Source organism: Thunnus thynnus, chromosome 13, assembly GCF_963924715.1.
Source record: "Thunnus thynnus chromosome 13, fThuThy2.1, whole genome shotgun sequence".
Lineage (NCBI taxonomy): Eukaryota > Metazoa > Chordata > Actinopteri > Scombriformes > Scombridae > Thunnus > Thunnus thynnus.
The window spans coordinates 474319-488659 of record NC_089529.1 but is presented as its reverse complement, the minus strand read 5'-3'; the positions used below and the strand labels follow the sequence as shown (position 1 = coordinate 488659).

The window sequence follows — 14341 nt, the reverse complement described above, 5'->3', positions numbered from 1 at the left end:
GAATTGTTATCTCTTGGTGCCACACATTGTGATGAGAGCTCCTTTCTTGAGACAACTAAACTTAGCACAAAAAGTAAGGAAATTTGTGTTTGGTAGATTATTTCTTTGTTGTAACAATGCTTCTTGGCAATAAATCTTATACCGGTGGAAAGCCTGTTTATTTCCCTTTTAAAATGTGCCACATTTGAAAGGAACATGCATTTGTGAGATGAGCAGCAGAGCTGAGTTTATGGGTTGCGCCCATGAAAAATTTGCCAAATCTTCTCTGCCAATGCCAAACAGCTTATTCTGCCATTGACTCTTGTTTGGTGTTTGGTGGATTGGATGATTGAAGTTTGAAAAAACAAGACATAACAATTTATTAATTTAACAAACAGGAACCTCAGTAGCATGTGAAAGAACCATACACAGCCACAACAGCCTGGCACCTCGTCCTCATGCTAGTTACCAGCCTGGTCACACACTGCTGTTGGATGGCATCCCATTCTTCAACCAGCATTTGTTGCAAGTTAGCAAACGTGGTTGTGTTGGTCACTCTGGCATAAACAGCACACACAAGCTGATCCCACAAGTGATCAATGGAGTTGAGGCCAGGACTGCTGGCAGGTTATTCCATCCTCTCCACTCTCATTTCTTGAGGCAGTCTCTGATAAATCCCGCTCTGTGGGGGCGAGCGTTGTCATCTTGGAGGATAGAGTTCTGTGCCGGACTGTGGAGATATGGGATTGCCACTGGTTGCAGAATCTCATCTCGATATCTTTACATTGAGATTGCCTCCAATGATGACAAGCCTCGTTTTTCCAGTGAGGGAGATGCCACCCCACACCATCACACACACACCAAAAGATGTTACTCTATCGGTGCAGCAATCAGCATAGTGTTCTCCGCATCTTCTCCACACTTTGACCCTATGATCCAACTGCCATAGGCAGAATCTGGATTCATCACTGAACATAACGTTCCTCCACATGTTCAGGTTCCAGTGTGCGTGTTGCCGACACCAGCGCAAATGGGCCTGACGGTGAAGGGCAGTCATGGCAGGCCTCCTGGCAGCCCTATGAGACTGGAGATTGGCTGCGTATAGCCTGTTCCGGATTGTCTGGGCAGTGAGCCGTCAGCCATATCGTCCTGCAAACCTTGACTGTAAATCTGTAGAAGACAGCCCACGGTACCTAAGTGCTGACAGGGTGAGGAAACGGTCTTCTTGGGGTGTCGTCTTCTTGGGACGCCCACTCCGCGGCCTGTTTGGAGATGGTACAAGGGCTCACTCCAAATAATGCCGCAACTTGGTTTTGCGCAAAACCAGCTTGAAGTTGCCCTATCGCATGGGCCCTATCCAGATCAGTCAAACGTGGCATATTCTTGGAGCAGACACCTACCGACTACTGTAGCAGGGCCCATGCTTACGCCAATCAGGTGCCTGATTGGCGCCTGATTGGCAGAACCTGGGGGTACCAGAAGCTCAAAACAAGAGTCAATAGCAACAGCAAAATAAGCTGTTTGGCATTGGCAGAGAGGATTTGGCAAATTTTTCATGGGCGCAACTCAGCTCTGCTGCTCATCCCACAAATGCATGTTCCTTACAAAACATTTAAAAGGGAAATAAACAGGCTTTCCAACATTATAAGATATATTGCCAAGAAGCATTGTTACAACAGAGAAATAATCTACAAAACACAAATTTCCTTACTTTTTGTGCTAAGTTAAGTTGAAACTTTGACCACTGTGTCCACTTGCAACATCTGGGACCAGATGTATAAACGATATATATGCACAAAAACCATACATACGCCATTCCCCACACATGAACTGGTATTTATAATGCTGAATGTGCGCACCTCACCCAGACTTCAGACCAGGCATACACATGTTTTCCAGAGGCAGCTGCGGGTTATATGATGAGGTGGAGATGGAAACACAAGGTGAGAGATGGAATCTAGGTCTATCTGATAACCAACTGAACTGATTATGTGATTTTTATGCAGTCTACACTGCAATCTGTAAAATGTCAATCAAAGGTGCCTATGTAAACTTAATATTTTTAATTATTTAATTATTCATTACTTTTTTTTGGTCTCTTTCTTCTAATTTATGTAGGAAGCATCATTTCACTGTTAATATTCTTTTTAATATTCTCTTTATAAAAAAAAAAAAAAAAATTTTTTTAAAAAAGAACACACCCTGCATGTCTAATGGTCACATGTAATGACAGCTGTTCTGGAGAACATTGCTGGTGCGACACAATCCTTGAAGCTGCACTTCTTTTGTGTTTGTTTCATTGACAGGTGTAAAGACTGGACGAGCAGGAAGTATATTGATATGAAAACAGCTGGGTAAGGGTGTGTCTTCATCCATTTATGGCTAATTGTGGGAGTGGAAATGAAGTTCCACAATGACTGAAATTTATAAAACAGAACCATGTGTATGCACAGCTTTATAAATCTGACAAAAAGAATGCATCTGCATATTTCTGCTTTGTGTGTACAGTTTTAGTCATGAATCTACTGAGTTTTATGCATCAGGCCCCTGGACTTAAATAAAATTAAAGTAAAGCAACACCCTGGTAGCCAGCAAAGATGAGTGAACTGCTGTGTGTTATTTTAACATCTGATAAACCGTCATGGAAGTTTTACCCAACATATCCGTCCTGGATTTTATTTCATTGTTCACCTGTACCTGAAACAACATTGTTTTTAACACAGTACTGTTTTTGGTTCACCTAGGAACGATATTTGTTTCTTTTTTGGTCAAAGATGAGTTCCGTGCACAAAACTAATGACGGTATTGCTTGTGGTCAGACTACTGTATGTTTGAATCACAGGCAAGAACGAAGCTGTAAATCAGAGTATTTAGATGATATTTTCTGATTGTTTCACAGCGGTTAGTTTCTAAAGTACAAATAAACACACCCACTCTCTGCTCTGCATGTGTGTGTGTGTCGGTCAAACAGACCCATAGACAGCAGAGGAGCAGCACACAGCAGCACTCTGCACACAGCAGAGGAGGGAGACAAAGAAGCGGGGGAAGCACTGAATCAAATAAAACCACAGCGATGTAACCTGGTCGCTACGATGCGAGTTATAACCTGACACCTTGTGTGCTGTAATTGGCTGGGGGCTACACACCCACTGCCCAAAGGTTGACATCCAGAAACATCCCAAACACAGCAATAATAAGAAAATAATAAATTACAGGCAGGGCGCAGGGTCTCTGAAGATAAATACACCACTACATACCAGTCCATACATTTTTTAGGAAAATCATTGACATTTCAATCCTTTTCATTACATGTAGTATCAGTGTGACTGCAAGCATTTATTAGGGACCGAGCCCAAAAGGCGGAGGACTACTGTAAAACAGTAAAAAAAAAAAAGATTATTAATGTAAGATTTGGCCAAAGTAATAGGATTTATGAGGAGAGTTCACAAAAAGCGTACTCTAAAATACTCCTCTCCAACTGCTGATGATGATGTCACTCCCTCATTGCTGTGAAACATTCCGCAATACACACAATATCTCAAAAACAATAAAAGATAGAAAAAGCATGTAAATTCAAGATTTCTAGGTCAAAGTCTTGTGACTCATTTAAAGTTCAAATGAAGTTTGTATCTAAAACTATGTGGAAGCAGTAAATGTTCAAAAAGGTGTGGGTTCACTCACGCTCTCCATTCGAATATGTGTGTTATGTGTGTCCAGCTGCAGTTACTTATTGTCTCTACACACATGTCAGTCAAACTTTGACCAGGTCATATGGGTTGAAAGTCTTTCCTTTTCTAAAAAGAGGCTTGATGAAAATTAGGAAAATAATTTGTTTTACACACAAATTCATCAAGAGTTTTCAATTTACTAATTGAAATTCAAGTGAATGGGCCCAAAACTTGCATAATTTTGATGACACAGGTGTGACCAAGACAGACATATCTCACCCTGCAGAAAATTGTCATCCTGTCAGTCACACTTTCAAAATAAAAGCACACCACACCTGCACGAAATATCCCTCATTTTTAAAAGCAAAATGTTCTGATCCCGACGGGCCAAGGTGCGAGGTCCCGACCAACGCTGCTTGCAGCTTTAATTTTAAGTTTGGTTTCTATACTTGCAATGGTATTGAAGTAATGTCAAAACTTTGCTTATTATGGAGGGGCATGTATGGCGCTGAGATTCTCCGTTGGTTTGTTTTTTCTCTTACTCTGTCTTTTTCTTTCTGTCTGCTATTCTTCCTGTCTTTGTTCAGGGCCATGGAGAACTGGAGTCTAGAAGAAGAGGGAGGAGCTGCTGTGGAGTTCATTGTCCTCAGGAGACAGGTAGGCAGTGAAAAAGGCTCAACGCGACTGAGATGAGCCTGTGTATCTCTCTTTTGTTCACTGTCTGTTTCTCCCTGTTCATCTGTCCTCTCCATCTTCTATCTGTTTCTGTTTAACTGTATAGGTGATGAAGATGAGTCGCCGGCTGGCGGCACTTGAGAGGCACAACACTGAACGGAGGAATACAGAAGTTGTCCTATTCTCACTGCTGTTCTCCGCCTGCCTACTCAACATGTGGCTGTGGATCCGCAGATAACACACACACTCTGACATACACATGCACACACATTTATTTGACTAAACTTGTGAGGACCCACTTTCACTCCATCCCCCTTCCTTCAAGTAAATATCAACATTGTTTGAAATTGACATCTGTTTTTATGTGGGGGTGTTTTCTTTTCCTCATTTGCATATCTGTTCGTCTTTTCAATGTTCAGAAAAGGTTTTAACAATCTCAGATATCAACCTTCAACATCAGATTTTTGTGTTCGTCACTCAGAATCCAAGAGCAATGGCTACAGCCAATGGTCAGTAATCATGCAGGGAGAAAGTAGCACATAAACCAGTTTATACACCCACTCTCACTACAGCTGTCCTCATGTCTCATGTCTCATGTCTCTTTCCACCTACAGATGAATATTTCTGGGAAATGTAGGAATTGCTGATTGCTGATGAATATGTGTTCAACACATATAAATAAATGACAACACTCAATAAAATCTGTGGGAATTCTCAGATATCACACACATTTTTTTAAATTCAATTGACTTCTTCAATTCAAGCCAGATGTAAAACTCTCAATGTAAGATCAGCCGTAAAACCTAGTCTGTAACCTGAAACTGACCTAAGTTACCTCACTTCAGATGTCAAAAAATGGGTTCTCACAAGAACAGCCAAACAAGTGTACAAACACACATAATGTGGGATTGTACTTTGACAAAATATGCTGAACAACCAAGGTGTACCTTACCAAAGGAAGCTGGTAATTCTTAGTAAATACTGGGGGGGTTAGGAGCTGTGAAAAGGGAAAAATGCTTAATACAGAGATCTTTCAGTAGAATTACAGTGTTGTGTGGAGGTTATACTCCCATAACAGACTGACACTAATTTCATAGGTATACTGTTAACATGTCAGTAATGTATTTAGAGACAATGTCTGCTGTCAGAGCTTGTAGGTGTGAGAACACTGCATGTCTGTGTGGTCAGTTCAGATTGGGGAAAATGTTTAGTGTTTGATTGTCACTGCCAGTCACGGCTTGAAAATATAAACAAAAAGGTAAAACAACTCCAGTTTGCAGTGTGTCTCTACATGGATTCAAAGGTAGAATGTGATCTAGAGCACAGTTTTTGTTGATTTATTTATGCTGTGTAAAGGAATGATAACAGTTTTTAATAGTCCAAATTTAAAAATGGATGCTGATGTATAATACAGTATCTAGAGATAACATTTGTAGTTGTGTGTTTTTCTGTCTGCAGTGCACAGTTAATTGGTTGAGATGAAGCTCCTGTTTTCAAGTCACAGTCAAGATACTGTTTGACTTGTCAGTGTAAATATTACACATCGTATCTGTCCCTGGCTTGGTTTGACTATTTATCTTTCTCAAAGCTGTGCCATTATTGCTGTATGCCTATTTAATAAAAGTAGATTTTATGTTTCAATTCACTGCTTTGTGGGGGGATTTTTGATGGTAACATGAGTCTTGATGCAAAAACAAAATCTGATTTTAGAGAGGTAGGAGACAGGAGAGATAGGACCTAATATTGAAAGGGATTCTTCTGTATAGTATGATTTTCACACTAGAAGCACGCTAGATGACATTGTATCAACCTTTCAAAGCAAAAGTATCATGGCAAGATGTATCAACTCCTCACTTCACCACGGCAAAATTAACATTACCATCCCAAATGAAGCTTTGTTACATCACACACATATCGGGAGCGTGTTGTGTGCATGCGTGACACTGCGAGTGTGTTGGTTAAACTCTGAACTGGAATGCTTGAATCATATGGATTGAATGCAGGCAGACGCTTCTCAATCTCCCATAATGTTTAAAAGTGGGCAGAATCCCTCCAAAATTTGTGGGTTTTTTAAGATTATTGCATATGTCAAATTTTCATTGAGAGACGTCCAGGAACAATTTATATTGTAGTATTAGATATGTAGATATGTATTCTATGTATAGAATAGACAGACATAAATACACACTGTACCTGTACTACCTGTACTGTAGATAGACACACCAACCAACATGCACATGCACACACACACACACACAAGCATACTCAGATAAGCAAATAGATTTAGTTGACTGATAAAAATTTAGTGTGAGTGAGAGAGAACTTGAAAGTGTTTGAGTGACTTGTTGAAAGTGAGAGTGTATGACTGAAAGGTTGTGTGTGTGAGTGTTTGATAGGGTGAGAGAGGGAGAAAAAGGGAGAATGGAGGCAGCACCAGCAAAAAGAGCCAGATCGTATGTGAGGGGGCACTTTGACTTGATCAGTCCTAAAAAAAGGTCAAGTGTTTGATCTGTGCTCAAGAGCTGGCAGTGTACCCAAACCTTTTTAAACAGGCTAAAAGGTACCTTTACATGCCAGCATCATTGGTGTCACGTGAACAGGTCTTCTCCAAAACTGGAGAGGTAGTGAGCAAGAAGAGGAGCAGACTGATGCCTAATTCTGTGGAAATTGTTGTGTAGAAATTCTGAGCATTGGTCAAAACCTCAGGTAGAAGAAAATGTCACGGAGCCTTGATGTCTTATGCTGAGAAGATTTATAGAAACACTTGGCCAAGCAGAGAGCAGAAACAGTAAACATCAAAGTGTTCTGCACTTATATGCTGTCTCTTCCTGTTCTGCCTTCTGAAGGTCTGAGTTTTAGTCTTTAATACCAACAGATCAGCCTACAATATGAAAAATTTGTCTAATTGGTTCACTAGTTTCTAAACAAGGAACTGCATTTTACCCATGTTAGTTCAGGTCACATTGCATGGTACTTTCAGGTCTGGTTATGCCAATGTAAACCTGCACAATCACCTATCTGTGGTGTCTCGGGAGTCTCGGGCCATCTTCCTGATCTTGGTTACCAGGACAACGCCGGTTCACTCTTTATCAGGGTGGCTCCAGTTTTCACAAACACCCAGATAGCTGCATATCCAAGGAGAGGCAGTGTGTCTCTCTCTGTAATACTTGATGTTGCTCTCTGACCTCAAGGCCCATGCTTGACCCATTATAACCCCATTTGTAACCCCTTAAGATGAAAAATTCCATAACAGAAATGATTGTTTTTTAATGAAAACACCCTGCACATACACATCAATATCCCCCACGTTATCTTTTTTCATTAGCACAATCACTTTCCTAGTTGCACAAGCATATCCTTAAACACTATATTATCACTGTAGCACAATCACTTTTATTCCTTTATTTCATGTCATTACTTAAACACACTTATAATATAAATTTGTCACAGAGCTTACTGTCCCTAATTCATCAAAGAGTTTTTAAAAGTAGTAAGGGGTAACTATAAACCTTATTAAAAAATGACTAATTACCTCCATATATATCTGTACATCCATGCACTGAGACAGTTTTTGGTAAATAACCTTTGTTAAATTAAATATGACAAAACAAACAGATGACAGCAGTGAGTTTACTTATATGTTGCCTGTTTCATGACGTCTTGTCCTGAATCCTTACATATAAAAGCAATGTCAAAGTTGTCCAGCAGATGTTACCATTTTCACTGTATCAAATGCTTTGAAACAGTAAGCCATTTTCAACACAATTGCTTCCTATGATTCACTGCTTCAGAAAGCTTTGTTTCTCCCCTCACTACTGTACAGAACGTTGTGTTCTCACTTGATAAAGAGAGTAAAATTTATTAAACATAAGCTGTGTAGGTTGGCAGGACAACCTTGGAAGTGTGACCCACTTTGACCATGACTTTACACATTTTCTTCTGCAGCCCTTTATTGCTCCAGTTGCCTGAAGCACTGTCATAGAGGTACATATTGTTTTTCTTGACATAGATTTCTACTGTTTTACAAATAGCTTATTCCAGTGTGTAATATGATGACTTGTGTGCACTGAGCAGTGGGTCCATGTAGACATAACAAAACACCAGCAACAACCATTAAGTCTCAGAATTCATTTATTTAACAAAAGAATTAAATTATTCTAACTTAACTCATTTATGAAACAAACATTTGGTTATTGGGTTACTGGTTATTTGGGAGTTTGTCAGAAAAAGTATACAGAAAGAAAACTAAATGACTGCATACCATAGTACAAGAAACTGCATGAGATGAATGTTGTAAAAAAGCAGATGATTAATCAGAAAATACCTTTAACTTGAATTGTGATTGTACAGCAATAGCAAAATGAAGCGGCATGTACAGTATGTGAACAGACTGGACTGCCTCACTACAATACAGACATTGACATTCTTACTATTGTTTACAGCTGGTATACATTGCAAACTGCTTCAATTTTATATTTTCAGCAGGAGTTCAAGTTGGAGCAATCAGTCCTCACAAAGAAACTTCAGAACAGTTTGAATTGAGCCTTTCTTTGCCAGGCATTTGTCACATTAAGGGAAAACTGATTGTACATTCAGGAAGTGCAATGGATTACAGCTGATGATTAGCTCTACATGCCTACAGACAACAATGATTTTAATGACTGAAGTGCCAGTGCAAAACACTTTATGACAAGTGCCTGGTAAAGACATATGATACTCAACCTCAGATTTCCTACATGTCCACAAAAACACTAGTCATCTGTATCGTGGCAGGTGTAGAGGCACTTGTAACATTATTTCAGTAATAACTGCATAGGTTGTAAGGAGTGATGAAAATGGCTTCTATGTTACAGGTAGACAGAGAGTATGATATCATTTTTAATAAATCTAAATCTTTGATGTGGCCTTTGAGTTTTTAACCACACAAAAAGCAGTTACTCAGTTTGTGCATAGTGGACTGTAAGCTGTCGGATGCTTTGGTAAAGGCTGGAGGCAGGACCGAGGACTGTGATGAGCTCTCAGGTGGGATTGTGAAGGCGTATGTCTGTCAGTTACAAAATATTTCTGTCCAAAATTTTCAGATGGTTGAAAAAACAAATCTGGCAGAGTCAGAAACATCATCAGCACTGTACATGGACGCTCTTGATTCAAAAACATTTTAAGACATACAGTGTGGCGGTGTGTCATAAAGCAGTTCATTTAAGTGCTCATATGATCTCTTTCCTAACATTTCTTTACCTACAAGAATTTTCAAGTGTCTTCTGTTTTCCACACTGTAGTAGAGCTGAAATTATTCATTGATAGACCAGTAACCATTATGATAATTGATCAGGTGCTCCATTCATATTTATAAGCATAAATGCCACATATCCACTGGTTTCAACTTCTCTAATGTGACTATATGCCAGTTTTCTAAGTCCTCTCTCAAACCAGAGATTTGAGACCAAGATATTTCCAAGCTCATTCTGCGATGTTTCTTAGAGTGTGAGTCGTTATTTGCAGCCATACACTGTCACGAATAAGACTACAGTATCAGTCAAAAGTTAAGACACACCTTCCCATTCACCCGAATGAGAAAGTGTGTCCAAACTATATTTTAAATTCCCAGCGTTAGACAACATTGCATTTCAATAAAATGTCACAGAACTCAATTAATCCTAACTGAGCACCCTTTCAGCATTTGGCATTTCATCCTCTGAAACCAAAAGAAGAAGAAAAGAAGATCTTTTTTATTTTGAAATGTTCTGGTCTTGTGATTAACAAATGCTCCTACTCAAAATATCAGTCACATGAAAACTCTCTGTTTGTTTCATGGCTGGATGGGAATGCTGCCAACATAGATAAAATATAAATCACTTTTTGCTAAATATCTGCATTTATTTTTATGTGAAGGGAATGGCTCATATGGTCTAATCCAAAATTGACTGCAGTCAATCTGAAAATAAAGCAGTGAATGACTTTGTGAAGGTTGCAGTTTACCATCAGAGACCTGCAGTGATCCCACCTGACAGCCTTACACTTCCCACAGGGTCCATTGTCTTCAAGATTTCATCTGAGTCGATTGAGACACATGACAATGCTCACAGATATTTTACAATACCAGCAGAAAGGACACTTAATAATGTGCTGGTGATGGCAAAAAAACAGTGGACATATTAACACTGGCAGTGTGCTTTTTGCATTCAGTTACATGACACTTTCACATAGCCATGAAGAACTCATCAGAACCAGTGACAGATATTTACATCGACCAGGATGTATTTCTGTTTAGGGATCCACCAATACTAACATGGTACTGGACACCAGCACAACAGTGGACTAAAATGTGTTGGCAGCTATAAACAGAGTTCTGCGTGTTCTATGCCAGAAAGGAAGGTGACTTAATTTTCAAAAGATTTCACACAAGGATTATAGATTTCTGAAGTACAGATGACACCATTCATTTTGGCTAACGAGGTTAAGTAGTGGTCTAAGTCCTTATCCCCACTAAAACGTCAGGTATGTACAGTTACAACATATCAGTGCATTCCTGATGAAGTTCTGTGAAATGATCATACTGACCCTCTGCAATATCAACATCAGTTAGCCTCAGTGAGCTTCTTTGGTCCCACATTTTTGGTTTTCAGTGGATGTCTTTCATTTAACTACATTAACCTCACTGGAAAAGTAATATTTAACTAAAGGCTGAGCTATTCATGTGGCTTGATTTAAAAGTTGAGGTTTTTTGTATTGCTGCTACAGCTTGAATCAGCATCACCCAATTAAACTATACAGTTAGTTTTACTGAGGTGTGACGAGCCAATAACGAAATGATTGCTGAAAGTGGAGGAATGACCTCAGCCCACATAAAAATTATTTCACCTGAATTAAGACTGAACATATGATACTTGTTGAGCTTTTGTTGAGTTTACACAAGGATTTTGTCAACAAAGATGAATACCAATCTGTTTTGTTTCCTTTTAGGAAAGATGGAGAAAGGAGGATTAGAGGTTACTTCTAATCCAATGGAAGACATTAACAGTCAATACCAAACACTCCGCTACACATAGTGTGAAGTAATGCAACATCATCCTTACCTGATAACTTACCAAAATGATCATTAATAAGATGATGGAAAAACAAATTTAGTTGATTGATGAATTTGCCATTTACTGATCACTTACTGGAACTCTTGATCAACATTTGCCAGTGACTGTTGAGCAGTGCCCTTTTTGCTGTATCAGCACTCAACCATGAATCTAAGTGGATCAAACTCATGACAATTTGAGGCCCAGATCAGTCAAATGGTGCCTGCCAATACTTTTCCAAGGGTTTTTTATGTTTGTATCCATCCATGTCAGATAGATGGTAGATATGGCAATACAAGTGCCTGAAAATTTATATCTTCACAATATGCCAATATGTCAATTTTGTGACATGATCTGCATCATACTAAAAGATGAATCCCATCCACTTTGTTCTTCAAGCATTGGAAGTGAAATGCTCAATGATGAGGAAATAAACAAGAAAACAGTCAGTCACGCCTGGACTAGAAATAAATAAAGTTAAACAAGAGGAGAAAAGCCCTAGCTGCATTGAAGGCACATCAGTGCACATCAACTCCCCAAGCTACTTTATTAGTTTTTCCTGCAACACTAACATGTGCTTAACTTGCAAATCTTGAATCATAATGGGCTCTTAAGGAAACACACCCTGACTGAACAGAATTAGGCCACTAACCATCATTTAGCCAAAGAACATGCAAGCAACTTCACTGTCACTAACTCCCCCTACAAATCCCAAGAGCTCCACACCCCCTCCTTAAGAGACTCTGCTATCTGAGAGTAACCCCAACCAGTGGGGTCATGCAGGGAGCAGACAGAACTTTCTGACTTTCACTCCCCTCTTGTTACCGAGGTCCATACAGGGCTATTGAGATGCTGGTTATTTTTCACCAACCATGGAGCAAAGCAAGTCTGCTATCAAAAAGGCAACTCACTAATTCAATGGCTCTGGGAATGTAACACAACTGAAAGGCTCAGCTCTCAGATCCTTCCACAGTACAAAGTACAGGCGGTTACAGAACAAACACAATGTAGATACCCTATTTACATGATTAAGAATGTTTTATAGTTTATACCACTTTTGATTATCCAAGTGCCATGTCTATGGTAAAAAACAATACTTATTACATATAAATACAATACCTAATGTCAGATGTGTTAAAATAATATAGCAAAAAAGAAACATAAAATATAAGTAGTGCAATAAATGCAACAAAAAGGTAGCCAATACATTTGGTCCAACGGAGCTAACCAGCCTCCAGCAACACTGTACAGGAGAGTTTACAGATCCTCATCTCGTGTCCAAGTAACAAGCTGCTTTCTCTTACAATGAAATCCTTGTAAAAGGCCAGTTTTTCACCATTAATCATTTGTTTGCATGTTGACAAGGAAGAAAATGCTGCTAATGCTAAGCTGCTAAGTTTTGCAAATGTTAACAAATCTGCTGAAATGCCACTGGTGCAGTTAGTAATGTAGTCACTACTAGTCTGTACACACAGTGATAATGACACTAAACTCCCTGGGTCAAAAAGTAGTGCATTTGAACAAAGCTTTAGTCACTGACCACAGCCAGCCATACAACACTAAGAATGACAAAGAGAGAAATCCTTCATTTTAAATCTAACTTAAAAATACATGTGTGGATGTGTAATCTCTCTATGTTGAATTTTAAATTTCAGCTTTGCCCCTTCCTTTTTAGATATTTAATTTATGTGTCAAGTTTATCAGCACACATGACTGAAAATTTTTAAACTAAGTTTTGTCAAACCTCTTGAGCTTGATAACTTACATTCAACTTCAAACATCAGTTGTCAAAGTTAAATCTCTCATAGTCATTGTGACCAAGAAAGCGCAAACGCCATCAGATTATAAATATGAGGCTATCAACATTTTTCAGGTCCAGTCTCCATTATTAGAGCTGCAACGATTAGTCCATTAATCGATTGACAGAAAACTAATTGGCAACTATTTTGATAATCATAAATGATCATAGTAAATGGACTATACTTGTATAGCGCCTTTCTAGTCTTCCGACCACTCAAAGCACGTTTTACACTACAAGTCACATTCACCTATTCACACACATTCATACACTGAATGGATACAGGGGCTACCATGCAGGTTCCCAACCTGCCCATCTGAGGGAACCTAATCATTCATACACATCCTGATGGCTGTGCATCCATTGCACAGCCATCAGGAGCAATTTGGGGTTCAGTATTTTGCCCAAGGACACTTCGACATGCTGACTGAAGGAGCCGGGAATCGAAGCACCAATCTTCAAATATTTAATGGTTCAAGGATCTCAATTTTAAGAATTATTAATTAAATTGAATATCTTTGGGTATTGGACTGCTGGTAGTACTAAACAAGACATTTGATGATGTCATTGGGCTCTGGGAAATTGTGATGGGCATTATTCACATTTTTTGAATGTTTTAAAGACGAAACTATTAATTGATTAATCAAAGAAATAATCAGAGCAAGCATCAGTAATACAATAATCTTAAATTGCAGCCCTACTTCATATTAACACCTATTTAGAAAAACTACAATAGCTAAGACGAGGCAGGGAGGGACACTACACTTCTGCTTATTGCTTCTTATTTCTAGGTTTCCTAAGATGATAAACAGTGATTCAGTGAAAGAATGAAGGAAATGTGGAAACTCCAGTCATGCTGGAAGTGTTTGAATGAATGCACATGTAAACATAAGAGTATGAAAAGGTCTGTGTGCGGGTCTGTCACCCCAGCTCATCCTCCAAGTCTGTCTCTGTGTTTGTTCCAACGGAGCTGCCATCCAGTCAATCATTTGGATGATGGTTTTTTCCGAGGTCATGGGGTCAGATGAGGATCTCCACCATGTCGTTGTCCACTTCCTGTTGGGTGGGTGGGGCTGGGGATGGCAGCTGTGGCTGTAGATGGGACTGGACCGGGACCCTCCGCTCCAAGGTGCTGCTGTGAAACAGTGGGACGT

The 14341-nt window shown here is 39.3% G+C and overlaps 2 protein-coding genes across 2 annotated transcripts in view; one reads left to right on the top strand and one right to left on the bottom strand.

Annotated features, from left to right (window-relative positions):
- The window catches only part of LOC137195110 (mitochondrial fission factor-like), a 20900-nt gene extending 14937 nt beyond the window's left edge, over window positions 1–5963 (top strand). The window contains exons 2-4 of the mRNA XM_067607186.1: window positions 2285–2333; window positions 4235–4304; window positions 4429–5963. Coding sequence (XP_067463287.1) covers window positions 2285–2333; window positions 4235–4304; window positions 4429–4560 — 251 coding nt within the window. The 3' untranslated portion in view covers window positions 4561–5963. The remainder of the gene's footprint in view (window positions 1–2284; window positions 2334–4234; window positions 4305–4428) is intronic.
- Window positions 5707–14341, bottom strand: part of amot (angiomotin) — a 121058-nt gene continuing 112423 nt past the window's right edge. Inside the window, exon 12 of the mRNA XM_067607185.1 lies at window positions 5707–14341. Within this exon, the coding sequence (XP_067463286.1) occupies window positions 14208–14341 (134 nt within the window). The 3' untranslated portion in view covers window positions 5707–14207.